The 27,937-nt window shown below is 37.1% G+C and overlaps 1 protein-coding gene across 6 annotated transcripts in view; it reads right to left on the reverse strand.

Moving 5' to 3' along the window:
- Positions 1-7,580: 7,580 nt before the first annotated feature.
- The window catches only part of LOC126183358 (ATP-citrate synthase), a 167,834-nt gene continuing 147,477 nt past the window's right edge, over positions 7,581-27,937 (reverse strand). For all 6 annotated transcript variants that reach the window (XM_049925269.1, XM_049925271.1, XM_049925270.1 and 3 more), the window contains exons 18-21: positions 20,200-20,343; positions 12,798-12,994; positions 12,616-12,692; positions 7,581-8,210 (exon numbers count right to left, since the gene is read on the reverse strand). In XM_049925269.1, the coding sequence (XP_049781226.1) occupies positions 8,119-8,210; positions 12,616-12,692; positions 12,798-12,994; positions 20,200-20,343 (510 nt within the window). In that variant the 3' untranslated portion in view covers positions 7,581-8,118. The remainder of the gene's footprint in view (positions 8,211-12,615; positions 12,693-12,797; positions 12,995-20,199; positions 20,344-27,937) is intronic.

A 27,937-nucleotide genomic window follows, 5' to 3' on the forward strand; every position in this document is an offset into this window, starting at 1 on the left:
CCATATAATATCTTACTGCCATGTCTACTGTGTAGGTCCCACAGATCGCCTACAAAGCAATGATTAGTGTGGAGCCAAAGACTCCTGTTAGTCAGGGGAGGAATCCATCTGTACACATCACACGATTTGCCTGCTCCACATGCACAGACAATTGCAGCAAAATGTCTGAAGGCCATTAAATTAGTATAACAGTATGACTTAATTGCCTGAATTGGTGGCTTGTAGTTAAGTGTGGATGTGCAGACCGATTTATGCGTAATGTTGCTCACTTCGTATGTGTTTGAATGTGTTGCACAAAATTATGCTTTTCATCTAGCTCGAGTTCAAGGTAACTGTTAGCCTGGTAGTGGAAATGTTTGCTAATTTAACTGTAGGATTCCTGCATTATAAAAATAGGCATTTTAAAGTGAGATGACATGAGTCTTGCCCATGTACTTTTACTTGGATGGTACAACCCAGAAGTGGTATGAAGATGAGAAATGAAGATACGCTCAAGAGCTGGGACAAATTTCTGGCAGAAAGTAATACTGCATTTGTTGAGAAGCAATAGCAAGTCAGCATAACCAACAAAAGTGCCCAGTAACAGAGGTGAGATGACACAGTTATAGACAAGGAGTGTTTTGGTACTATATCACACAGGGAGTCTGAATACAATGGAAGATGACAAATTTCCACTCCAAATTATGGTCATAGGACAAGCCACTTATCATGCTTATTTATAGGGAGTCACCAAGAAAAAGTACCAGAAAAGAGTACACTGAAAGACATTTAAAAAACTTCTGAATGTTATACCAATGGCAGTCATGGAAGACCATCAGAACCTTGCATCACTAATGTGGCAAGTAGAAGCAGATGAAATATACTAGTTTATGAAGACTGTTAATGCTGAACCAAAACAACCAGATATAGCAAAACTGAATGTTGAATCCAGCCAGGAGGAAGTGGAATTTCTAATTCAAGATCATTCACACTAACGTCTTCAAGGCAGAGCAACATTAAGGAATGGAGCTGGAAATCCCAGACTTATCCCCCAGCTGTCAGGCAGCATAAAAGGTTCTCAATGACATAGTTACTACTAGTTTCTTCATAAATTTATCTTTAATCAGAAAAATAACAGTTAGAAAACAGAGAACAGCATGCTAGTATGATTCTGTTGTGGAGGATCAGGGCATGTTGTACATTACCGAAAATAAAGAAAGTGTTTGACATCTATTATGCTGCAAGATGTCAAATAACTGGACAATTCTGTGCACACCACTAAATTCCACATGACTACAGTCATTTTGTGGAATGAAGGCCATTTCTGTGCTCTGGTCAAGGTTGCTCTCCCAACACAGAAATTTCCAGGCACTCACCAAAATCTGGAAAACTAGGTGATGAAACTATCTAGAGGGTTTACAAACTTTCCTCCTACTTACAGCCCCTTGAGAGCCAGTTCAAGATCTGTTAGTATGAATTTAGAAGTAATGCGGAAAATTCAGCCCTCCTCAAATATGAAGTTCTGTACAGAATTCCTGAATCTCTACTGTGTGGCTGTCTATGGGCACAAATAAAAAATGGATATTCCCTGAGGATATGATTTTGTTTATAGCTTATGGATGAGACAATATATTCAAGTATGGGATTCTGCTGAAATTTATGAATGAATTGGTCAGTTTTGAGATGTCTAAACCACAATAACTAAATTTTATGTGGCACAAAAACTTAATATATCCCAGAAAGATGATGGTTATTCACTCACTTCTAGGAGTATATGACAATTCTGGAACAAATAAACACACTATTCTGGATCCAGGGGTCTACTGTCCATATTATGCCCCCCCCCCTTTTTTTTGCAGGCACCTATATATCCAAGTGGTGTCATATGCTGTCTGGGTGGAAAAGAAAGCAACTCATGTAACTATTTCCAGAATGGTTAGACTGCCAACCAGGAAATGATACTAATTTGAACCCACAACACACACAGGATGGTGAGTAATAATGTGTTCTATGCACATGATAACGACTACAAGTTGATAACAGGTAAATTTGGTGACATCCTTTCTTCATTTAAAGAGAGGGATCGTAATAGCCTCTCTTCTTCGTGTCAAGTTGTGCCATAAATTTATTTTTTCTCCAGTTCTGTGCAGTAGCTCCTCATTTGTTATTCAATCTACCCACTAATCTTCAGCATTATCCTATAGCACCACATTTAAAAAGCTTCTATTCTCTTCTTATCTGAATTGTCTATAATCACTGTTTCTCTTCCACACAATGGTGGCAGGTATATCAAACATGTTATAACCTAAGTCCAAGTATGTGATATTCATGTGTTGAATGAAGTGTGTGCACGAAGTAGTTTGTAACTAATTTATGTTTTTTCCATATGGTTCAATAATTGTCACCCTGTAATTTGAATCAAAGTTGGAAGCGAAAATTGTGACACAAAAATATGTAACCTTTGGATTCTGATATTTCGTTGAATAAACGCACACAGAACATGAAACTTAGTACACAACATCTCAGTAGCATTAGGATGTGGAATAAAAAATTTCATTCATTTCTCGCAATATAGTGAGATATAAATCATCAATTTAAAAATAGAGACCACACGCAATGAAACACAGGTTGCAATATAGCCTATTGTCATGGTCCATCCCCTCAAATTTATCTGTCATTTTCAGGCATTGTTAGTGCACACTGAAAAATTGGAAGTTATTTTCTAGATGCTTGGAAACATGTTATTTCCGACTGTGATTAATTTGAAATCAAGTATGTAAAACAAATTTTCTAAAATAAAATTGAACATGATTTATTTTTGTAATTTTTATGGAAATCAAGTTTGAACTTATTTTGTAGGAAATTGGAAAGTAATACGTGATTGATATTTTATTCTGGAAAACCTTATGTTGGTAAGTTGCTGTGTCCAAAGTTTCATGTTTATCATGCCTTTAATCAACAAGATATAAAAAGCCAAAGTTAAAACTTTACTTGTAGTGTGATTATTCCAGCTACTTTGCATCTGTTTATGAAGCGTTGTTAGTCCGTATTGGAAATAAAACCCACTGTTCTGGGATGAGGAATAGGGGGCTTAAAACACTGTTTCGAATGAGACTGGTTTTTAAACTTTCATATAAAATGGTATATTTTTAAAAGAAGTGTCATATATACCCTATTTTCACCATTCCCGAAAAATCACCATCTTCTCAGCCAATTTGTAGACTATTCGAAAATAGTAGGTGAATGAAATTTTATATTCCATATCCTTGTGCTACCAAGCTGATGAGTTTTAAGTTTCATATTCAGCATGCATTTACTTTACGAAATATCAGAATCTGAAGTTTACATTTTTGTATATTTTCACACCCAACTTTGATTCAAATTATCTAGCATTGTTAGCCACTGTTGGATAATCAAACACACTTTGTTTTACTGCTCAAACCATGCTCTTTCTAAATAGCTCAGTTTCAAGAATTTTATAGATCACAGTTTTTTTGCAAACTCAGGTCCAAACTACTGCATTTTGACCTTTTTACAAAATCTTCCATTTTGCACTTAATTTATGCAGTATTGAAAAGTGGTATGTAAATGAAATTTTATATTTGAGAATCTTGTGCTTTTAGGTTAGTACAAGCAAAATTTCACATTCATCATACCTTTATTCTCCAAGATATAAGAAGCCAACCTTTGACACTTTTCTGGGCGACTTTGCATAAACTTCTCTGGTTGAATATCACTTGTAAAATTCTTTTCATTATTATTCTTAGGAGAATGCACAAAATTATACAAGCCAGCCAAATTTCATTTCTTTCAACAAACTACTGCCCAAGATATAACAGCTTAAAAATCGCAAGGAAACCCACGCTCACTCTGTGCAAAGTTGCACATGAATTCAAACAAATGACTATATTTTGGCCAGTATTGCTTCGATGAATGTTAAACTTTACTAATGTTCATTGAGAATATGTGCAAATGTCTGAATAAATTTCATCAAAATCTGAGGTGATCAAGCAGGGAGGTCTAAGTGAGTTGACATGGAATGACCCATACAGTCCCAGTCTCTCCTCATGCGATTTTCATATTTTTGGATCCCTGAAAAAAGATGAAGTAGTCCACGTACAGTTCAATCATGGTTCCGTAGACAATCACAAACGTGAAGGCACTGACCATCTCGTCTCACAGATGGATAAATGTATTAATAGACATGCTGATTAGTTTAGAAATAATAAACAGTTTGCTTATTTTTTTCCCATTTGTCTCATTTTCATTTGCATGCCCCTTATTTATCTTCCCTACTTTAGTCACCATCAGTTATTTTGTTGCCTAAATAGCAATACTCATCTACTATGTTTAGTGTCTTTTTTTTTTTTTTTTTTCAAAATGTAATTCCCTCAGCATGCCTGATTTAATTAAACTACATTAAACTATTCTTGTTTTGCTTTTGTTGATGTTCATCTTACAGTCTCTTATCAAGACACTTTCCAATCCATTCAAGTGCTCTTTCAAGTCTTACGCCGCCTCTCAGAAAATTACTATGTCATCAGCAAACCTCAAACTTTTTATTTCTTCTCCCGAAAATTTTATTCCCTTTCAAAATTTTTCCTTGGTTGCTGTAATAGCTTGCTCAGTGTACAGATTCAATGACATCAGGGACAAGCTATAACTGTGTCTAACTCCCTTCTAAACTATAGCTTTCCTTTCATGTCCTTCGACTCATAATCGCAGGCTGTTTCTGTACAAGTTGTAAATAAACTTTCAACCTCTGTATTTTACCCCTGTTGCCTTCAAAATTTCAGAAGGTATAGTCCTGTCCATATTTTCAAAAGCTCTCTCTAAATACTATGAATGTAGATTTGCCATTCTTTAACCTGCCTCCTAAAGCATGTCCTAAAATTAGTATTGCCTTGCATGTTCCTACATTTCTCCAGAACTCAAACTCATCTTCGCCAAAGTTAGCATCTAACAATTCTTCCATTCTTCTGTAAATAATTTGTGTCAACATTTTACATCCACGACTTATTAAACTGATGGTTCAGTGGTTTTCACACCTGTCAGCACCTGCCTTCTTTGGAATTGGGATTCTTATTAGATTCTTTCCTGAAGTCTGCAAGTGTTCAATCACCTGTATCATATCTTGCACACTGGGTGGAATAGTGTTGCCATGCCTGCTCTCATCTTTCAGGTATCTCTTAGTCTGTCCAGCATTCACATACATGTAAACATTCTGGTCATGCCACTGTGTTGTAGTGCTTTAATTTTGTTTTCCTAAACAAGCATTTCTTTAAGATTTTTTTGTCAAGCCATGTGCTCTTTAGGCAATGGCCTTGTTGCAGTGGATACACCGGTTCCCACGAGATCACCGAAATTAAGTGCTGTCAGGCATAACCGGCACTTGGATGGATGACCATCCGGGCCGCCATGCACTGTTGCCATTTTTCGAGGTGTGCTCAGCTTGTGATGCCAATTGAGGAGCTACTCGACTGAATAGTAGCAGCTCTGGTTAAAGAAAACCATCATATCGACCAGGAGAGTGGTGTGCTGACCACACGCCTCTCCTATCCACATCCGCAGCTGAGGATGACACAGCAGTCGGATGGTCCCGATAGGCCACTTGTGGCCTGAAGACGGAGTGCTTTAGTGCATATGCTCTTTCCATTTCAATAGCTTTTACATCTATTTCAAATTTTTCTAGTCCATTCTGCTGTATAATTCCTCCAGCATACTTAAATTTATTAACTCACTCTATTTTACCTATGTTTCTTTGTAGGTTTGGGCATTTTTGTATTTGTTATTTTTTTTCAGCTAAAATTTTGAGATCAGTATTATTTGCTATTTTTTCAGAAGATTTGTTTAACCGCTGCTGTCATATTTTCTGAAAGTATTTAAAAAGCCAGCTAGTTTATCTTAATTCAATTTGTTTTCCACAATCAACCAGTAAATGCGATGGATCAAGTTACTACAAGCATAAGTGACACCCCACAGTAATTGTTGACATTTTGTTTGCTCCCTTTTTGTGTGACAGATGAATCAATGCTGTTTTCCACTCTTCTAGAATTGTTTCTGTTTTCCAAATGTTCGCAAAATGTCATGTGTAAATCACTTATAATCTTGGTTCTGACCATGTCAACAATTCTGCAGTAATGAGTCTTCACCACTTGCTTTGTTAGTTTTGAGTGTTTTGATGGCTTCAGGAATTTCTAGTTCAGTTGGTGGGAAATCTTCCTCAAGATTTTCTGGTATTACCGGAAACTCTAATTTAATTGTTGGAACTAGCCAATTTGAGAGCCTGTCAAAAAAATTCCTTAAAACCACAATTCTCCTGTTATTTAATTCCATTTTGCCATTTTCACTTTTGAAACAAATACTTAATGCTTGATACGCTGTCAATACGTGTTTAAAAGTTCGGTAAAAAGTGCTAGTGTTAGTTTTGGTGACACTTTCTTGTTTTTCTATAAGCTAAGATTCATCAAAGGTTCTTTCGATTTTCTGGATTATTTGCTGTCTGAATTGTTCCATTTTTGGCCTATCTCTTCTAGTGCTTCTTCACACTCCTTATTCCACCATGTCTTCTTTTTATTCTTAACCAATCCTAATGTTTTTGGTGATGCTTTAGTACTTTGTATCTACAGTTCATGTACTCACCTTTTCAGTTGTCTCCATTCCTTCTCTACATTTTTCTGTGTTTTCGAGTATAATATTGACTTAACTGAAGTTTTATCTGGTTACTTTCTGCATTTTCTTTTTTGTTTTGGATGGGAGAAATGTTCTAACTTCAGAGAGGTAATGATCTGAATCAAATTCCTCATTTCCGGTAACTGTAACATTCATCATTTCCTTGATATGACTTTCACATACGGAAATGTGATCTAGTTGAAATTCTCCGAGATTTGGATTTGGAGATACCAAAGTTCTGGGTTTTCTTAGTAGATGGTGGAAATGTGTGGTCGTCAGTTTTAAGTGGACTATTTTGCACATATTAATCAGTCTTTCACCATATCTGTTTGCTCACAAGTACACTGGATATTCGCCTACAATATTCTTAAATTTCTTTTCTCTTCAAACTTGTGCATTGAAGTCATCGAGAAGTATTTTAGCATTGTTTATAGGTAGGTTGGAGATTTAAAAGGTCCCAACTTACTTACTTACTTTCTGCAGATTTCTTCTTTTGTCTTAATGTTTATGTGTCTGGTCATTAATAACATTATAGCTTTTATTATTGCACTTTCTTTTTAACATGGACAGTCTTTCTGATTTTAACTTAAAACCTGTTAGACTCTCTGTAGTATTGTAGCTTATTGACACTACCACAACCAGTGCCTCAATGAAGATCTCTGCGGGTGCCATGAGTGGTGCTTCGACCATTTCCATGAATAGCATGACCAATGAAATACCTCCTGACTGACAACCAATAAAGACCGCGCGCACACGCACGCACGCGCGCGCACACACACACACACACACACACACACACACACACACACACACACACACACACACACAGAGAGAGAGAGAGAGAGAGAGAGAGAGAGAGAGAGAGAGAGATATGCATCTACCAGATATCACTGCATGCGGATTAATAATTCATAAATAGTGATCAGGGATAAGATTCACTTAAAAGTCTATATTTTCCATAACTTGTGTCAAATTTGACACAGTCATACACAAACAACATATAGAAACATATATAAATTAAACTTTTACAATTAAAAACATATACACAACAAAACAGTAAAATGGAATTACAATTTTAAGTCACTTTTCTTTGGAGGAAGGCTATTGCGCTCCCTCAACTGCTACATACTAAGACAGTTGTACTATCTTTATATAATGCAATCAGCATAAATGCTTGATACTGAAGTGTAGTGTGCACAGAATACGCTTATAACAGTTCTTTGAAATGCAACAACCATGGAAGATGATTTTTAATTATGTAGGATGAACCTCACACAAATTATTTTGTTGATGTAATAATAATAATAAATGTAACGTAAAGTCTTTTGTTGCTGCTGTAATAATAAATGTAATGCAAATTCTGTTGTTGCATTATTAAAATGAAATGTCCTCAGAGTGATCTCTGCTACATGGCATCAATTTGTAGTGTTATATCAATTATACTGCTCCGGCAAAATATGTGTTATATCAATTGTACTGCTCCGGCAAAATATAAGAAATGTCATCCCATGGATGACGGTACAGTCCCTGCTTCAGACGTTTCTGGTCCATATAATGACCTGGGAAAAAGAAAATTAATTTATCATTTCATGAAATCAGCACAGCTATATTAACAGCAAACAGTTATATTCCACAATAATTCTATTACAACAGTATGGAAAATAATATTTTAAGCACATGTAGGCTAAGTGGTATAATTAAGGCTAATGTTTTCACTTGGAAAGTCTACATTCCTGTGCAAAAGAGTGGTTCATCTGTAAAGGAGATCGCATATAGGATGCTGGTGCGACCTATTCTTGAGCACTGGTCAAGTGTTTGGGAACCATACCAGGTCGAATTGAAGGAAGATGTCAAAGCAATTCAGAGGAGGGCTGCTAGATTTGTTACCAGTAGGTTCAAACAAAACATAGGTGTTTAGAAGATGCTTCGGGGACTCCAATGGGAATCCCTTGAGGGAAGGCACTGTTCTTTTCGTGAAACACTATTAAGATAATTTAGAGAACCGGCATTTGAAGTTGACTGTCAAATGATTCTACCGCCACCAACATAAATCATGTGTAAGGACCACAAAGATAAGATACAAGAAATTAGGGCTCGTATGGAGGCATACAGACAGTTGCTTTTCCCTCACTCTATTTGCACGTAGAACAGAAGGGGAAATGACAAGTAGTGGTGGCTTGCAGAGTTTTGATGTAGATGTAGAAAATCTACCAAATTAGGATTCCTTGTAGGTTCCAAACTAAAACCTTACATTCTGAAATTTGTTATTGGGCATATGCTTATTACTTTTATACATGGTAAAATTCAGTCAGTTTAGGTAATAATACTCATGTAATATGAATGTTTGCTTTTAAGCTTCCTGCTAATATTTCTCACAGTGTGCTTGACCTCTGGAATACTTTCTCCTTTCCATGCAATTTCTACCTCAACAGTATCAACATTCATGATATCACTGCATTTACAGCACACTATTAATTCTGCAAGTTGATCAATACATTATTTATTTCATTTTCACTGAACTGTTATGATTTCAGCAGCAAGGTTTGAACAGTTCTCTCTGAATCTATTAGGCAGGTTCAGATGTACTTACAGCAAATTCCTGCAAACCCTTCAGAATATAAGAGGAAAAAATCTTTTAAATATTCCATTCTCACTGCTTACTCACAGTTACAATTTTCTTATAGCAAGAAGTAATTTCTAGTTAGTAATAAATCAATATTCAGGATAGGTATCACGATGAAAAATCTTTGTTGATTAAGTGTAGGCATTACTGCATGATTTCCTTTCTTTTCTTTTTTCTTTATTGATTTCAGTTAAGAGCAATTAGAAAAGTCTGTCTCTATTGAAACAAAACTTCATTCACCTGATGAACCACTGAGCTTTAATAGGCTATTGTATGATTTCCTTTCTTTTTCCTTTACCCTTTTCAGTTACAAGCAGCTTGAAAAATCTGCCTCTATTCAACAGAATTCCACTTGACATACTACTGAGGTTTAACATGAATCTCAGGGGCTAATTACAACAAAGAGTTTCACTGTATATCATTTATTTGCCCAGTAAACACACCACTCAGTTTAAGGTTTGATAGTTTTTTATATCAATGCATGTAACAATGGCCACTTCACTAGCTTTCCCTCTTAAACTTTTCTCTTCCTTATGATTTTTCTTTGTCTAGTTTTCTCATAAAATTCCTCGGTCTTTACTGAATTAACTGTGTTTTCTCTATCAGATTTCTATTCACAATAAAATGCTTTACTGCACTAATATGATGTTGTCATCTTATCTTTGTTTTATTAGTTCTTCGTGCACTATCTGTTCTACCATACCACTTAATATCTGTTTATTATTTTGCACCCTGCTCTGGTGCCACTAATGCTGCATTTGCTCTGCATATTGTGATTCCTCCTCCTTTCTAACACCTTTATTTTATGGCTTAATCTTTTTTTCACTTCAAATCCACTTCTTTGCCTTCAGTCATAAACTTCAATCCTCCCTTTAGCCATTTACTTTTGCTTTCACCACTATAGTTTTGCTTTACCTGTATCTGTGCATTTCTACTCTTGTTGCCCCACAGCTGCTTCAACTGCTCACAGTACCTAATTGACATGAAATTCTATAACAAATTCAGTTTATGCACTTCCTTGCTCTCTTCAGTTCCAAATTTCTCCCACCATGTCTCCTGTTTCAATTTGCCCTTAAGCTCCACTGAAGGAGGTTGAGATACAATGTTTATATGCTAGTATGCTAGTGTATTCATCAACCACATAACCTTTTGCATTCAAGTTGCATATATGTCTTTCTCTCCTTTACTTATGTAATCCCCTCTCCTTTACTTATGTTCATTAGTTTCTTCTGCTAAATTTCAAACTACTTGACAAACTACTATCATACACACTACAGGCAGTACAAATGCATTTTCTGTTAGAGTGGGATAGTCTTTGGAGCTAATCTCTCTGGCAGTGTAATGGGGCTTGTGTTTTGTAACATGTTGCATTTATAATTTGCACATAACGCATGTACACAATCACTGAGCTACTTTATAGCTTTTATCAAATTCTTTACATTTGTACAATGAGTAATTTTAGTTATGTTTAAAATCCACACTTCACGCTATAACCTCATACACAGGAAAAACAAGAGGGAAGTAGTTTTCAAATGGAGAGAGACTTCTAAGATCATAGGATAAGGACATCACAGTTCCTAAGGAGACATGGGATTACTAATCCCCAAATTAGCTTCAGAGAACATAGATATGTATAAAATATAACAATAAATATTTTTGTGAAAACATGCAGATTAAGGTGACATGGGAAAATATTTCTAGTGACCATAGTTAACCCAATGGATCCAGTGCCCTCAACAAATGGATCTCTGTTGAACATTTATCAACACTCTCCTCCCATTTTTTCCTTAAAAAAGCAACCTCTGTCTCAAACGACAATTATTTGCCTTCAATTTATTCATGGATTTACTGTAATACTATTTTTATTCATACCACACTGACAACAATAACAGCATAGGACAAGAGTTAGGAAAGAACTTGGCCTATACAGTCCTAAAGGATCCATATCAAGATTTGCCTAATACAATTTGGGGTTACCTCAGAATTACTCAACCAGAAAGGAGATGAAACTCTTTGGTGGATATGAATTTCATCTCTTAAATACTGCATCATTTTGCTTAATTTTATTTCACTTTTCTTGGGGAGTATTTCATTTACACAACAGTGCTTTTGTATTGTTCTATAAATTTCGTCTTTTTCACCTTCAGGAGAAGAAATAAAAAGTTTGAAGTTCGCCGATGACATTGTAATTCTGTCAGAGACAGCAAAGGATTTGGAAGAGCAGATGAACAGAATGGACAGTGTCTTGAAAGGAAGATATGAGATGAACATCAACAAAAGCAAAACGAGGATAATGGAATGTGGTTGAATTAAGTCAGGTGATGCTGAGGGAATTAGATTAGGAAATGAGACAATTAGATTAGGAAATGAGACGCTTAAAGTAGTAAAGGAGTTTTGCTATTTGGGGAGCAAAATAACTGATGATGGTCGAAGTAGAGAGGATGTAAAATGTAGACTGGCAATGCCAAGGAAAGTGTTTCTGAAGAAGAGAAATTTGTTAACATCGAGTATAGATTTAAGTATCAGGAAGTCGTTTCTGAAAGTATTTGTATGGAGTGTAGCCATGTATGGAAGTGAAACATGAACGATAAATAGTTCGGACAAGAAAAGAATAGAAGCTTTCGAAATGTGGTGCTACAGAAGAATGTTGAAGAGTAGATGGGTAGATCACGTAACTAATGAGGAGGTATTGAATAGAATTGGGGAGAAGAGGAGTTTGTGGCACAACTTGACAAGAAGAAGGGACCGGTTGGTAGGACATTTTCTGAGGCATCAAGGGATCACAAATTTAGCATTGGAGGGCAGTGTGGAGGGTAAAAATTGTAGAGGGAGACCAAGAGATGAATACACTAAGCAGATTCAGAAGGATGTAGCTTGCAGTAGATACTGGGAGATCAAGAAGCTTGCACATGATAGGGTAGCGTGGAGAGCTGCATCAAACCAGTCTCAGGACTGAAGACCACAACAACAACCACCTTCAGACATCCTTTCCTACACTAAATCATCATTTATGTATTTGGCTAACATTTTGATTTTTTAACATCTCATTGTAATAAACTATCTTCCTACACATCAGTATTATTTAAAATCAATTATCTGTTCACATTTAGTTATTTCTTTACGTACATGTGAACTTTACTTTTTAAACTCCTTCAACTTCTGTACCAGCATACCAAATTTCTGTGGCCACTTTCACAACCACCATGTCACTTTCTGCTTGAATATTAGTTCTCAAAGCACTTATTGATGTACCACAATGAACATCAGTAAAAAGGAAATAAACTACTGTAGTTCTGTTTTTATTTTCTAAATGAAACAGGGTATCACTGAAGTATATTTACCTATAAATCCAATGCTTCTTCCTAGCACAAAGAGACTGTTGATTGATCCCATTTCAATATATTCCTGTGCTTCTTCCCTAAAAGTACAACAATAGAATTATTACAGCTCTGAAGAAATTTATTTAGTTGCACCAATTATGTAATAAACAATTTTAAGGCATAAAAGAAAAATTGTGACTCACCTTGTGAAACTCCCACAGTGCCTCAGCATATCAACAAAGGATGTGGCTATTATTCCATCTACGTTTAGTATAAGATTTGGTTTCTTTGAAGTTGTTATCTTTTCAACTTCTAATGCATACTGTGTTAGTGGTTTATTGGGAAAATGTTCCATCACAAATTCTTTAATGATTTTAACCCTCATGTCTGGATTATTAATCTGAAAATAAAAATTTACATTTTACACTGATATGCAATAATTTGCTAGCCTCTTGCCTGTACAATTAGTGTGTATTTTGCTTGTTGTAATATTTCAAAATATATGTTTAAATATTTATGAAGTCTAAATATAATTCAAGGGCTGGTGGTTCTGTGGGTGAATGCGTGTTTTGTAAAGTAAGGTACAACACTATAAAGAGTGTATCTCTCCTCTCACACCAAATAATGCAGTTTTAAAACAAATTTTAAGTACAATTAGTGTTAGTTAAATTAACATAACTTTTTATAAATCTGCCTACAGAAAGACAAAATTCCAACATCTTTTCACCTACACATGCTTTGCCACCCGCTATGTTAACATGAACAACTTCACTGATTTCGTATCAAAATGCATTAATTATTCAATGGTGTTATTCTTCAGTCAATGCATTTTTACTCAACATATGCCCACTGCATAGATAGCATTCCCAAAATTTGATAACTGAAGATTTAAAAAACATCCATATATGACAGCTATAACCTCTTCATTCTGCTTTTTAATTTTATACTTGCAAGAATCATTTTTCCAAATTTTTGAGAATATGATTTACTCGCAGGATGTCACCCATCTGCATTGTTTATTGGACATCAAACATGAATGTTTGGATTTTAAAATGGCATTATACTGAGATAATGTACATCACAAAAGACAGTGAGGACTAGATTACAAATGCTAGTGTACACACCCACAATACAAGAAGGAAGAATAAACTACGGAGCATACCCCACCGACTGGTAATGCTAGAAAAAGGACCCCAGTACTCTGGTATCAGACTACTAAGAAGTCTGCCTGAAAACCGGCAAGATAGTGTACTTGACAATGACTTTCCAAAGAAACTTAAAGACTATCTCATTGAAATAGAGTTTTACAGTGTTACAGAATATTTATGCCATCAAATTTGTATATATTGTTATTCATTATCAATGATGTAAACATGTAAGCTAAAGGGGTAGAAAAATAGGTGATAATGAATGTTACTACTTTGACATGTCCTATATTACGCATACATTTACTGTACATGATGTAATCTTACAGGATCAAATAAAATTCAATTCAAGATATTTATACAAACTATGAGCAAAAAAATTATTTACTGGTAATTTATGACCACTGATGTATCTAAGGCATTTGATTGTGTCAATCATGACATTCTGTTGGAGACCTTATATATTTTGGGTTAAATTGTTTGCTGTCTGCCTGCTTCCAGTACTGTTCTTGCTCTACATTAAAGGCCTCTGGAAAGGATCAAAATCTTGAAATACTCAATTTTTACTTTTTTGCATTTTAAAAATCTACAGACTTTTCTCTTTCAATTGATATATAATTTATTCAGTTTAGATGACTACATCTAAAAAAAATATTTTTGAAATATATTCTGCATGGGGGTGACCCACTGTGGCACTGTTAAACTGCTGTCAAATGTTGTACGCCTGAGTCCACATGATCATCATGTACATTTTAGTGATGTGAGAGAAAATAAGTGTTTCAAAACAAGTGTTGTGGGTCACCTGTGATAGTTCGATATATTTCGCTCACTCAATTGCCGTGTACTTCATGTTTATTTACTCTTTTGTAATCCTGAAAATATTTGTAGTGAATTCTGTTCATTGAAGTCTCTGTTTTATTGAAGGATAATCATGGGTAAATGTAATGTGACTAGAAATCCTCTGAAGGCTTTTAAGGAAAGGATAAATGTTGGAAAGCCAAAAGTAGGTGTTATTACCATAAACAATAAAGACAACAACCAAGTGTGTGAACCTAACCTTGCTGGTACACCTGCCCATTGCACTGAAAGTGGGAAAGAAAGTACTTCGCAGAGGAAACTTGGTTCAGTTAGTGAAAAGTATCAATATTTTATGGGTGAATTGTATGTGAATGAAATATTTGATATGTCAGTTCTCAACGGGATTTTTGCAAACTGTATAAGATGTATTCAGTGCAGTGAAGTTGGTCTGGAACACTAAAAAATCATGTAGGACTTGCCAGTGAAATGGAACTGAAATGTGGCAAGTGTTGATGACCACCTTTTGGAACAGTGTTGCAGTAACTCCAAATGAAGAAAATGGCAGCAAAATCTATTAACACAGCATTAGATTTGTTTATGCCTTGCATACAATTGGTAAGGGTGCAACTGCAGGTGCAGTTTTCTATGGCATGATGAATCTTCCAAATCCCCCAACCAAGTTTATGAACTATAACAGATTTGTAGGATCTAAGGTCAAATATGTCTGCATAGCATCTATGAAGAAAGCTGTGGAAGAGGCAGTAATAGAAAAGAGTGGTAATAGAGACTTTACTGCAGCATTCGATGGTACCTGGCATATATGGGGACACACATCTCTTCATGCTGTAGTATCTGCCACCAGTATGTATACTGGGAAAGTTTTAGATGTAGCAGTAATACCTAAATATTCTAGGTGTATATAATTGCACAGCTAACTATAGTGGCAGTAGTGGAGGAATGGAAGTGGCTGCTGTTGCTAGTATATTTCAATGTTCTGTTGCATGTGATAAAGTGATATGTATAAAGCGATATGTGAATTACCTTGGTGGCAGTGATTCTAAAAGTTTAAAACATATTCAAGAACTGAAGCCCTATGGTGGTGGTGATGTACTACAGAAATTTAAATGTACTGGACATGTACAGAAACGAATGATATCAAGACCTCAGTGACTGAAGGCTTCGTACAAAACACAAAAACTCAGTAATGGTAAAGGGTTGGATGGGAAGGGAAGGTGTAATTGACAAAATACAGAACTATTATGGAATGGCTATTAGGCAAAACACACAGTGTCGAGATTACAAATAACACATATAATGTAGCCTACATTTTAAGATAACTATTTTTGAACTCTGAAGCAATGTATTTATACAAGTTACTTGCTGATGACTGTTCATTTGTTGTCACGTAACACTGGGAACATTTTACACACTACACAAAAGTGAGCTTTACTGCACTTGTTCTTGCAAGCCACAATATGAACGACACTGTCAAAACTACCAACACCAATTTACACTTAATTACAAAATTTTCTTGAGTTCACAGAACACTGGCTACATTCTATCACAGGTTGCAGAGGAGAGATGAAGATGAGTAGCTTTCTTCAATTTCTTCAGGAATTCTGAAGGAAAACTATTCATGTAACATGGTCCACTGGTTCTTGTTTACAAAACATAAATCGATCCCAGAGTTTCATTCGACATGGAGGACATAAACTGACTGCAATTCTTCTTCACCAAGCTAAACACACACTTATACTCAGTGTTGCTGTGCGGTAGAGTCAAAATAGAAAGCATTAGCCTGCATAACCTATCATACTTTGGAACACCATCAGCTCCACGAATGCTCATCAAACGCGCCCACTTGGTATCATCTGTCAAGTTCTCGCTCTCAAGAGTAGCAGAGTTATCAACCTGCAGGGCCACAAATTGGCTCTGAAACGCATTCACTGCATCCTCAGCTGACTCACTGACATTCCTCGGCAGCAATGATGAAAACCTTTCTACAAGAAATTCTACGGAAGAAAACTTGACATCCTCAATTTTGGAAACTTGTGCAACCTTTGCATGCTTCAGTACTCGATCACTGAAGGGACATTTGTTTCTGATATAATCACATGCAGAGCAGAAGTAAGCCCTGACAGATGAAAAGAATGTTGATTTGTCTTTATCATTAAGTTTCTTCACTAAATTCATTGTCTAAATGCCAATAACTAGATCATCATTATCTCTCTGATTCTCAACAAGATGGTACTGAACTTTCTGTAACAGGGAACTCTTTACAACTTTAGGTTTAACAAACCTGGAAAGAAGCTGCTGTAATAGATTTGTCATTAGTTCTAACAGTTTATATGAATTTCAGGTGCAGAACTGAGATTCTCAAATACAGGAATGACAGCACACAGGAAAGAACAGTAGCCTTGTTTAAGTCTGAAGAGACAAACATAAACAGTTTTTCTTCACAGGTTTGAATAATATTGTTGTTCTTCAGCACAGGAGTGTCAGATTTTGTAGCAGATGCAACTCTGAGAGTCTGATGACTCTCTTTAGAACCACCAAGCTCAGTTTTTGGGATTGTAAACTATGTTAAGCTACTTGATGCACACTGAGCACTAGCATGCACCTCATGTTTAAAGAACCCAACTAATGAATCCCACTTCTCCAACAGTCTCTGCAGACACTTTCCTAAAGATAGTCATCTTGTGCAGACATGTTTTAGTCTCTTCTTAGTTTCCTTGTCATGAACCTCTTGGAACTTCTTAAGGCGTTCCTTCCTCTTGCAACTCTTTACTAAATAATAGAAAATGTTGACTGAAAGTTCATCAGTCTTAACAGGCAAGCTGATTGCATCTTTCTCACCAGCAAAGTTAATCAAATGACACTAACCCAGCACAAACACATATGGCTATGCTTCCGTTAAAACAGCAGCAACCCCATTTTTCTTTCCAATCATGACTAGAGCATTGTCTGAACAGAACACTACACAATTTTCAATTGGCATTTTGTAATACTCCAACTGTGAAATTAACAAATTCCCAATATTGTGTCCCGGTGAATCACCCACTAAGCCTGGGACAGACAGTACCGAAGTAACTATATTTTCCTGCTTTTCCTCAAAACAGATTATGGATAAGGGATAAAGCTTAGCATCACTGTCATTGCTCCCATCTGTAGCCAAAGTAAATGGTTCATGTTGCATGCAACTAATGAGTTCATTTCTTGAATTTGTAGTAGCCATTTCTTTCAAAATATGTGAAGTTTTGTATGACTACAACTGTATCTTTTTGAAATTTCCGAACCAGAGAAGATTTTCTTAAAAAGGGCACCAGCATGATCAGCAGCAGCTAACAGAATATTATGATCAATTAAACATGAAATGAACAAACATTCTGCTCTTACTACATCAAGGTCAGCTCCAGGAGTGGTAAAAAATGAATCAATTTTCCTACTGCTGCCCTTCACTTTTGTATTGGAGATGTTTTTAACAGATCTAATATGATTTATCAAGTCAGTTCCTCCGTAAGCAATGTTTATATCACACGAACACACGGAACATAATGCAAATATTTTTCCTTTCCGTGGTCGCATAATACAAGGAAATTCAGCGGAATATGCATCCCTGAAAGACTGATATCATTTCTTAATTGAACTCATCACAAAAATACTAAATCACACAAAAATTCATCACACAATTTCATGAATACCAGAATCACAGTAAACACCGCATAAAACCGAGCATAAACAAAGCTTTCCCACTAACACGCAATTGAAGCACAACACACAAACACCAAATCGGACACCAATTCATCACACAATTGCACGAATACCAGAAAATACAGGAAACACCACACAAAAGCAAGCATAAACAAAGCTTTCCCACTAACATGCATCAAAGCACAAAGACTATGCAGCGATAACCCGCGAGACGCGATTAGGGATAGAACGTTTGATCGACTTTCGCCACTGGTGTTTTAAACACACAGAGTTAATGACAAAAGCGCAGCGATATTCTGCGAGAAGAGATTATCAATAATATTATCGGTTGACTTTCAGTTGAATTTCAAACACCCGTATCTCGGAATAGCAGCTATTATTGAAAGTCAAAACTGAAATGCAGTATGAATGCAGAGGGTGGGAACAAGCCCAGGAGTTGAAAAAAAAGAAAGAAATGTTCATCTGTAAAACCAAAGGACTACCCCACAATCCAGAAATCTTCCCAGAAAACTGGAAAACTTGGCAGGTATGACTCCCTCACACATCACTTAGCAATGACTGCAGAAATGTGTGGCTTATGAGGAGATGCTTGACCAATGCATACCATTCTTTTTGAATCCTGATATACAGTTATTTTGCTAGCAGGACTGCTAGTGGCACTTTGGAACTCTTGAGTGGTTCTTTCTGCTGATTTCATATGATTTTTACAACCACACACTGCCACGTTCGATGTCTGTCAGTATGTGACAACCGCAATGTCTGAGTTTAGCAGAGGCTAGCCCTTCGCGTTTCCTGTTCTCAATCACATGACCAACAGTCAGTTTGGGAACATTCAGAAGAGTTGAAATGCCCCTGGTCGATTGGTTACTCAGGTGGCATCCAATGACTAGTCTATGTTCAAAGTCACTGAGCTCTCCTGACTGAACCATTCTGTTGTTACTGGTTCTCTACTGACAACAAAATACTCATCACCGCCTTTTATACTAGCACAGGTCCTCCTTTTATGACATCTACTGGTCAATTCCACATTACATAGAGGTGTCCAGATACTTTTGATCACATAGTGTATTAACTGCAGTTTCACTGCATATTTACTCCATGATAAAATTTGTTGACAACAATTAACTGAATAATTACAACCACAAATGCAATGCTAAAAGGAAAAGCAATCTACACTACCATCTAAGTGTCCAAATTTTAGCAAGAAAGGAGTGAAATACATAGCTATAAAACACAGTGAAAATCTACCCATAGGAATAGAATGTCTGAGAGAGAGGTATAAGCAACACTTCACAAAATGACACATCCGGCACATTTCGAGGAAACTGGTGATCCATAGAAAACATAAAGATTTCGTGGAAAAGGACATAAATGTATGAGTTTACATTTCTGCTGCACTAGTATAAACCGCTGCCTCCCACCTAACTATTGACAGTTCAATAACAATAACGCAGACCATAAACAATACTTGAAATCTGTATAATAGACAATACCGAGTCATCCATTAAAACAACAAGTAAATGTTTAAGGCTCCAGCTCCTCCCAATAGCACATATATCAGCACACATCTTCTACTTTACATCAAAACCTATCATTTTTATGTGCTATTTAAGTAAGATGATAAGTTAAGACATATCTACAGTTAAATAGCCTATATCAATATCATCCAAATTATGAATGTAGAACTTCACAGAGAAATGGTTTTCTTCTCTTATTGGAGGAAAAAAAGGAGGGAAAATAACCAATCAGCAGGTGCCAGTCAACTGGCTGCCCAATTAAGAAATCATTATTTTTGTGAAACTAGGTGGGGGGACAAGGCCAAGCACTAAAAATAAGTTCATGGCGTTTAGTCAAAGCCCGTTACCATATTTAAGACATTCAAATATATTAATTATGAAAGCTAGTAAGTAACATAAGTACAAATTATTTTTGATCAAAGCAAATTACATACCGATTTCACTCGGTGTCCAATACCCATTATCAGTTGACCTTTACTCCTCATAGAATTAACAAATTCCATGGGAATAAGACCAGTGTCATATGCTTCACTGAACTGTCTAGCGGCCCCATCTAAGGCACCTCCAAATCTGTCTCCCTAGAACAAAAAAGAACATTGGTCAATGTTATTGAGGATTACATGGATCACGAGAAAAAAAAACAACAAAAGAATATTTCATCAAAATCTTTAATACAAATTGTAAAAGGCCTGCATCACTTTCCAAAAATCAGAAAGAATGATACGGGGAGCTGGAAAGAGGGAAGAAAGGTGACTGTGGGGGGGGGGGGGGGGGGGCGAGATGAGAGGTTGGTTTAATGAGGACGGCAGAATGTGCTGGGAGAGAGAGTGGAGAGAGGTGAAGGACAGAGACTACTGGAGTTTCAGGAGATGAAAATTGCAAGAAAAAAGGATATGTTGCAGGGCGCAGGGAGAGTTACCATCTGTATAACAAAAATCTGGTGCTGGAGGAAGGGGCAGGGATCCTGAAGAAATGAGCTTACCATGCCTAATATGTTGTATGAATACTGTTGGCATTCAAAACAACTTCCAGTCTTCTCAGAATGGATAAATTCAGGTCCTGTGCAGTTTTCAGGGGAATCTTATAGCATTATTCTCGTAATATACAGGAAAGTTAAGATAAAAAGGAGGCAGGTGGATAGCAACCACACACTCTTCTCTCCAAAGTAGACCCTAAGGCTCAATAATATTGAGAGCCAGTGACTGTGGTGGTCAAGGGAGATGCGAAAATCCATTCTCATGCTCACAAGACCAGTCCTCGATAACACAAGCTGTGTGAACAGGGACCACTGTCATCCTGGAACACAGCATTACCATTAGGGAACAAACACTGTACCATGGGATGGACCTGGCCAGCCAAAATGGTCGCATAAACCTTGGCAGTAATGCAACCTTATAGAGTAACCCAAGGGCCAATTAATATAAAGAGATGGCTGCTCAAGTCATCATCAAACCCCTGCCATGTTTCACTCTTGGGATGTAAACTCAGCTAGATGTTAGAAACAGTGTGAAACTAAACACATCTGACCAAATTACTTTCTTCCATACATCCATAGACCAGGTTTTATGGTTTTGGCACCATGTTTTCATGTCATAAGCATTTGCATTATTGATGACTGGTTTTGGAATTCCTGTTTGCTCTGCAATTCCCTGCTTATCAAGCTACCTTCATGTTGTTTTGGTGCTGAAAGCGTTTGCGAGTGTGACATTCAGTTCTGCAGTGGCCTTTGCAGCTGTCACCCTCTTATTTTTTGCTGCAATACTCTTTAGTGACGATCCATCATAATCATTCACCATGCACTTTTATCTGAGTTGTGACTTAGGGGATGTTGTAGTTCCAGTTTCCCTGTATGTGGTACAAATCTTTGGTACAGGGCTTCTTAAAACATCAAACACTTTGGCTACCTTGGTTATGGAAGCATCCAGCATACGAGCACCAACAATTTCCCCATGACTGACACTTACAATGTGTTGAAGACACTGCACAGATGCTGCTCATGGTCTAGTACTACAGTGCAGCCTGCAGGCTTGCCTAACATCTGCATTTATGTTCAAGCATGCATTTCTCACAATGTTTCCATATTTTTGTCCACCCCCTGTATGTCTGAAATATGGCAGAGGCCCTCTGTCAGATACTCATTATGGTTCATAGAGTCAATGATGGAGTCTTTGTGTGCAGAAAGGATGATCTGGTTGGTTCAGTTTGCAGATAGTGGTCCTGTCTACTGTCATGAGATTAGTGTCACTGATGAGACACCTATGGAAGAAATATGAGATACATTTCCTGACCAGTCACAATGGAATAGTTCCTTTGCACACAATTCTGTCCACAACTGCAACAAGTAAGTCACATTTTCCACAAGGGCTCTGATCATGTCCTGAATTTGTTATAATCATCCCTACTGCCTTTTCCCACCCAGTCATACAATGGAACATTTCCTAACCAACCATAAGTAGTGCTACCTATGGAAGCACACACATCATGTATTAACTTCACTGCAACCACAGTACAATGTTACACATAGTGAGAAAGTATTCAGTCTTCTCCAGAATGAATGACAACAACAACAACAACAACAACAACAACTACTACTACTACTACTACTACTACTACTACTATCTAGAGCTCTTCTTAATTTTACCCCAACATCCATAATCATATTTCCTCCCACTGGCTTCAATCACATTAGCAGTCACTCTTTATATTTTATACTCTTGTCTTAGCATTTCTCCTACCCCATACCTCGCCAAATTGTGCAAATGACATCACCCCCCCCCCCCTCCCTGCAAGCATGTACATAATCCATGATGTACCTCCGTCTTTCAACCATATCTTGCACAAGAAAGATTTAGTCCATAAGATCAGCTCTTAATAATCATATTCTACATGTATGTTCCTATCTGCTGCTCAACTCCTCTTGTATTTGGACAGCATGATCTATCCTCAAATACATATTTATACACCATCTTGGATTTCCACTGCATTTAAGCAAGGCTAGATATTTCTTTGATGTGAATATATGGTTACATCATCATCAATGCATGATACTCTGCTACATAAGGAAGTTAAGTTCAATACTTTCCAGGCATTCTTAAGCTCAAAAGACAATATAACAGAGCTGACGAAGGGAAAAAGTGAAATGCCGGATGTTTCATGTGATGTATACACCTCTAAAATGTGACAAATAGCTGTTCAAAATAATGTATTAAACAGCAGAGTTTCACCCGTTTTGGCAGATTAAACCTCAGACAACAGAGAAAGCCTTTGTGGTACCAAACTTAGATTTAAAATTTGCATTCTTACAAAACGTTTCACTCAGACCACAGGCAAGGAATGTATCACTGTACTCATCTTTTGCAGATCTCTTGTTAGTAATTGAAATAGGGAAGTTTTTCCATTAATAAATTAACTGATTTAATAGGTCTCTTGTTACATGTATTTTCTTCCTCATTTGCACATTACCATTTCTTGTTACAGTGTCTTGATCTGTTTATGAAATTTTAGAGTGAACACATTATGTGGTAAACAATGTATAACAAATCATCTACCACATACTTTTCACGCCTCAACTTGAATTCAATGAGATTTCACATTGTCAGATTTGAGTCCATGGTCTACTTTGGAAATTCCTTTTTTATTCATGATTGTCTTGAGAACAATGGATGGATTTACAACAGTTTGTCAGTTTTGACTCTTATGAGTCATAATCAGAAACAGTATCATGTTATGAATGCAGCAACTCAAATAGTCACTTAATGCCCATCTTGGTCACTTGACATCAACAGGTGACTGTTAGATGCATTACTTTTGTAACAAGATACAGGTTTTTGTGGTTACTCAGAAGAGTTGATGCCAGTAAATTATAATAAGTACATCTAATTCAATTAAGACAACCATGAATTTAAAAATTTAAAACTGAAATGCCAGCATAATAGTTGAGGAGGACAAGACACAGGCAAAAATGAATAAATTGGTAATTAATGAACTTGTTCAAAATTATTTCTGAAAACCCACTTTTATATTATTCAATACTGTGCGAAAGTAAGTCAACATAATGTAGGTAGCAACCAACACAACTACAATGGAAATATTCTCAATAAGATTATTGGAAATTAGCAATTATTCTTTGAAAGAAATATTCTTCTACAGGTACGTGAACACCTGTAATTTCTTGTCCTGATACCTCAGCAGCTGAACTCTTAAGGGGTTCTGCTGCTGAAAGTGGTACGATGTGGTAAACCGTACCCTGTATGCACCGCTGGTTCTCAGGATCTTTCAAAGCTGAGCGTGCCTTTGTCTTGCAAGGGCATTGTCTTCCTATCTTACATTCAACAATGCTCAAGTGCTACTGGTCACATACCAGAATGGGAGGGCAGAGTTATCATTTGGGTTTCATGCGGAGTGGTCATGTATAGTTGTGTCGCACTAAAATTACTTAAACAGTTTGCCAAGGTGATGGATTATGAATCCGTATGTATTTTGTCAAATGGGGGAGTAACAGTGAGTAATGATATGGTTTATTCACAGAAGGTATGTATAATTACATATTACATTAGCGTACAAAATAGTATTGTCATTCTCAGTCAGTGCCTTCTGATGGCAGAACATAAATCATTAGAACAGTTATATAAAGCTACCATGGACAGTCATAATGTGAAAGGCTAATTCAGAAAAGCAGTCCGGCAATGGCAAACTGTAGTACGAAATGGGAATAAATGTAACTGTTGATACACACATGGTCAAGGCATTGTTGGGCAGTGTGTTTCTCACAAAATCAAGAAACAGTAAAATTGTACGCAGTGTTAAACCTTCAAAGCAACAATTTTTCGCCTGAATTTGATAAACTTTAGTACTCATAAAGTAAAGAGACATGTTTTCATACAATTATCATCATTATTATTTCAGAATTGGTGTAACACTGGTGTCAGTGTCAGCGAGGATGGTGGGCAGATCTCCAGCCAAATCGAGGGCTGCCATGATGTAAGAATATAAGACACACATAGCCAAAACATGCTGAACTGAGAGTTGCATACCACAAACTTTACAGAGTGATGGATCCTCCTACTGGAGGAGGAAAAAATGTGAGTTGAAGGGCAATGACCTATGTGCAATCTGGTGAGCAGCACTTCCTGCCACTGGTGAGGTTGGTATGAAGTCTGCCACATCTGTGTGGTTGATTTGAGTGACCATAGTTTGTTTTCTGTCATCTTCAACCATTCAGTTTCCCACTGATGCACGTTTTGTCTGTCAGATAATGCGATGACAGCACACAACGGGATGGCACATCAATGTGCAACACCATCCCGACAATCTTCTTTAGCTGCTTTGTCAATTATATCATTTCCCTGTGTCCCAATGAGTCCATGAGCCCAGGAAAAGTTCACCTTCTTGTCATGGTGTTGGAGCCACTGTACAGAGTCATGGATGGGCTGACTCAACTGGTTTACCATGTACATTTGATGGACTGCTTGTAGAGCACCGAGTGAATCATAACAGATGACAAACCTTGCACTATAATATCTTTGAATTCATTCCAGTGGCATCCTAACATCATATATAAATTTGCATCATAATTTGTAAATTGTTCCAGAAGGCCTACATGGAAAATCATGTAGGAAAAACAGCTGAACAACTGAGAGCATTTTCTAGCTGGGATCCAAATGTGTAAACAATGAAAACACTGTGGTAATACTTAAAAAGAAAACAGAGTTGCAAAAACATATTCTGGAGTCACTTTGGGACTCCGAAGACACCAAGGTGGCAATTTGTTGCATCCCTGGTTATGCATTCGGAGGTCTGAAATACTAATAATTGTCAGTCAGTCAGTAGCATGTGCCCTGGATGACTTGGTTGTGTGGGGGTGTGCAATTGCTAAATAGCTGCTCAAAGTTGGGGTGCATTGCTGCACTAAATGCCAATGACTGAGGCAATGCTAACATTTCCAGAGGCTGTTGAGCCAGAAGGAGGCACTGCTGAATCCAGAGTTGTGGTTCACCTGACTCTGCACAGACTCTGAACTGGCCTGCTCCAGTTGATATCTGAATATCCTCATAGTGGACAGCATCTAACACCTTGAAGGAGGAAATATGGGCCAATCCATAAACCACACTGCCATAATCTAACTGAGATCTAACAAATGCCCTATAAAACTGTAGGTGGTGAGACCTGTCAACTCCCCTCACCTTTCTGCTAGGCATTTCCGAATATTCAATGATTTGAAGCCCTTTGTTTAAGGTCTTTGAGGTGCGGATGTCAGGTTAATTTCAAGTCAAATAGAAGGCCAAAAAGGGCGCAGTGTTCTTAAAATGAAAAATATTGTCTCCACTGTGGGCTCTAGTTGGTTAAAACTTTGTTGAGTTCAGTTAAAACTGACACACCTAGTCTCCTTGGTGAGAACCTAAAACCAGTTTCATTACCCCAAGCTTCCTGATGGTCATCTGTAGTTGACCCATTTTTGTTGTAAGATAGGAGGAAGAGTAGAAGATTGTGAAGTCATCCATAAACAAAGAACATTTAACAGGGCTCCTACCTGTTGACAAGGTGTCATTGAGACTAACTGCGAACAAGGTGACAGAGAATACACTGCTCTGAGGGAACCCATTCTCAGGAACACAGCAGTCGGACAAGGCATCACCAACATAATAGCAAAAGCACTGGTCCTCGAAGAAGGATTGAATAAGAAGTGGCAGACATCCACATGGTCCCCATTGATGAAATTGGTGAAGGATGATGTACCTCTAAGTGGTGGTGTATGCTTTTTCAATGTCAAAAAACACACCAATCAAATGGTTTTGGTGGAAGAAGGAATCCTGTAGTGCTGTCTCAGAAGAATTAAGTTGTTATTGGCAGAACAGCAGTGCCTGAAACTGCACTGGGAGCAGCACAGGTGACCTCAGGATTTAAGGAGCCAGATCAATCAAGTGGCACTTGACCACGTGGTCTAGAGTCTTACCCAAAAAGCTGGTACAGGCTTTGCTCCAAAAGCTGTTGGGAGTCAGAACGATCCCAGCCTGGTTTCCATAATGGAACTGAGGGCCATAACTGCAAAACTAAACATCTAGAAAATTTTTGATTTTGAGTTATATGAACTAACATATTTTAGAATCAAAGGAATCGATTGCAAATGTTAAAATTTAACAAAACCAACATGAACCAAATTAAATATGCATGAAATAGTGCAAATTTTTGCAAAACTTAATGTCTACTGAAAGAGAAATCTTCCACAACTTAACATTTATAAGACATTCGTTTTTGATTGCCAGCAGAAACAACCCCACCCAAAACTGACTGTTGTGAAAATATTTTACTCATGACAGACCTTGATATATAACTGTAGAGTAATGGAGGTAAATGGAGGAAAACAAATACTTGTCATTACACAAGACTCTAAACACAAATGCCTTGTGAAGTCAATAAGATTCCTTCTGCTGCAGACTTTTTTTTTTTTAATAAATTTGTGGAAGGAACATCAAGAAACCAAGAATTGGAGCCTGTTAAGAATTTTCTCAAGCTCACACAGTTCACAGAATAAAAATTCAGTGATGATGGCTATGTTCCTTCAATTTTGTGAAGCATCAAAATTTTCACTGTTGCTGCACTGCGCACGTTTTGATTTTTTCTTGCGTGTGGATGCTAAGTCACTCATTTGTTTATATGTCAGGAATGGGATTGACCCACTTTCCCCTCCATCTTGCAATATTTGCTGCCAAGGATAGCCACAATGACAGATATGAGACAATGTATCAACATGCCAGTGACTCATCAGACCAGGGGTCAATGTACAGGATGGTTGCACAGTCATCCTGCTTTATTTTCCACATTCTTCTGGGCAGCTGGAGCAGAGTACAGATAGTACTCTGCAGCACTGGCCCCTTACTTAGCTCAAAGCTATTGCAAATCTCTCACACAGAGAAAAGTGCCAAGTGAGTGGGAAAAAAGGCAGGTGACTTCTGCATATAAGAAAGGTAAAAGAACGGACCCTCATAATTACAGACCAATACCCTTAACACCAGTTTGCTGTAGAATTCTTTAACACAATCTCAGTTTACATACAGTGAATTTCCTCAAGGTAGAAAAGCTTCTGTCCAGACCCACACATATTTAAAAATTATTGATCATGTGAAACTCAGCTTGCCCTTATTTCACATGATATCCTACAAACCATGGATTTAG

Source organism: Schistocerca cancellata, chromosome 4 (genome assembly GCF_023864275.1).
Source record: "Schistocerca cancellata isolate TAMUIC-IGC-003103 chromosome 4, iqSchCanc2.1, whole genome shotgun sequence".
Lineage (NCBI taxonomy): Eukaryota > Metazoa > Arthropoda > Insecta > Orthoptera > Acrididae > Schistocerca > Schistocerca cancellata.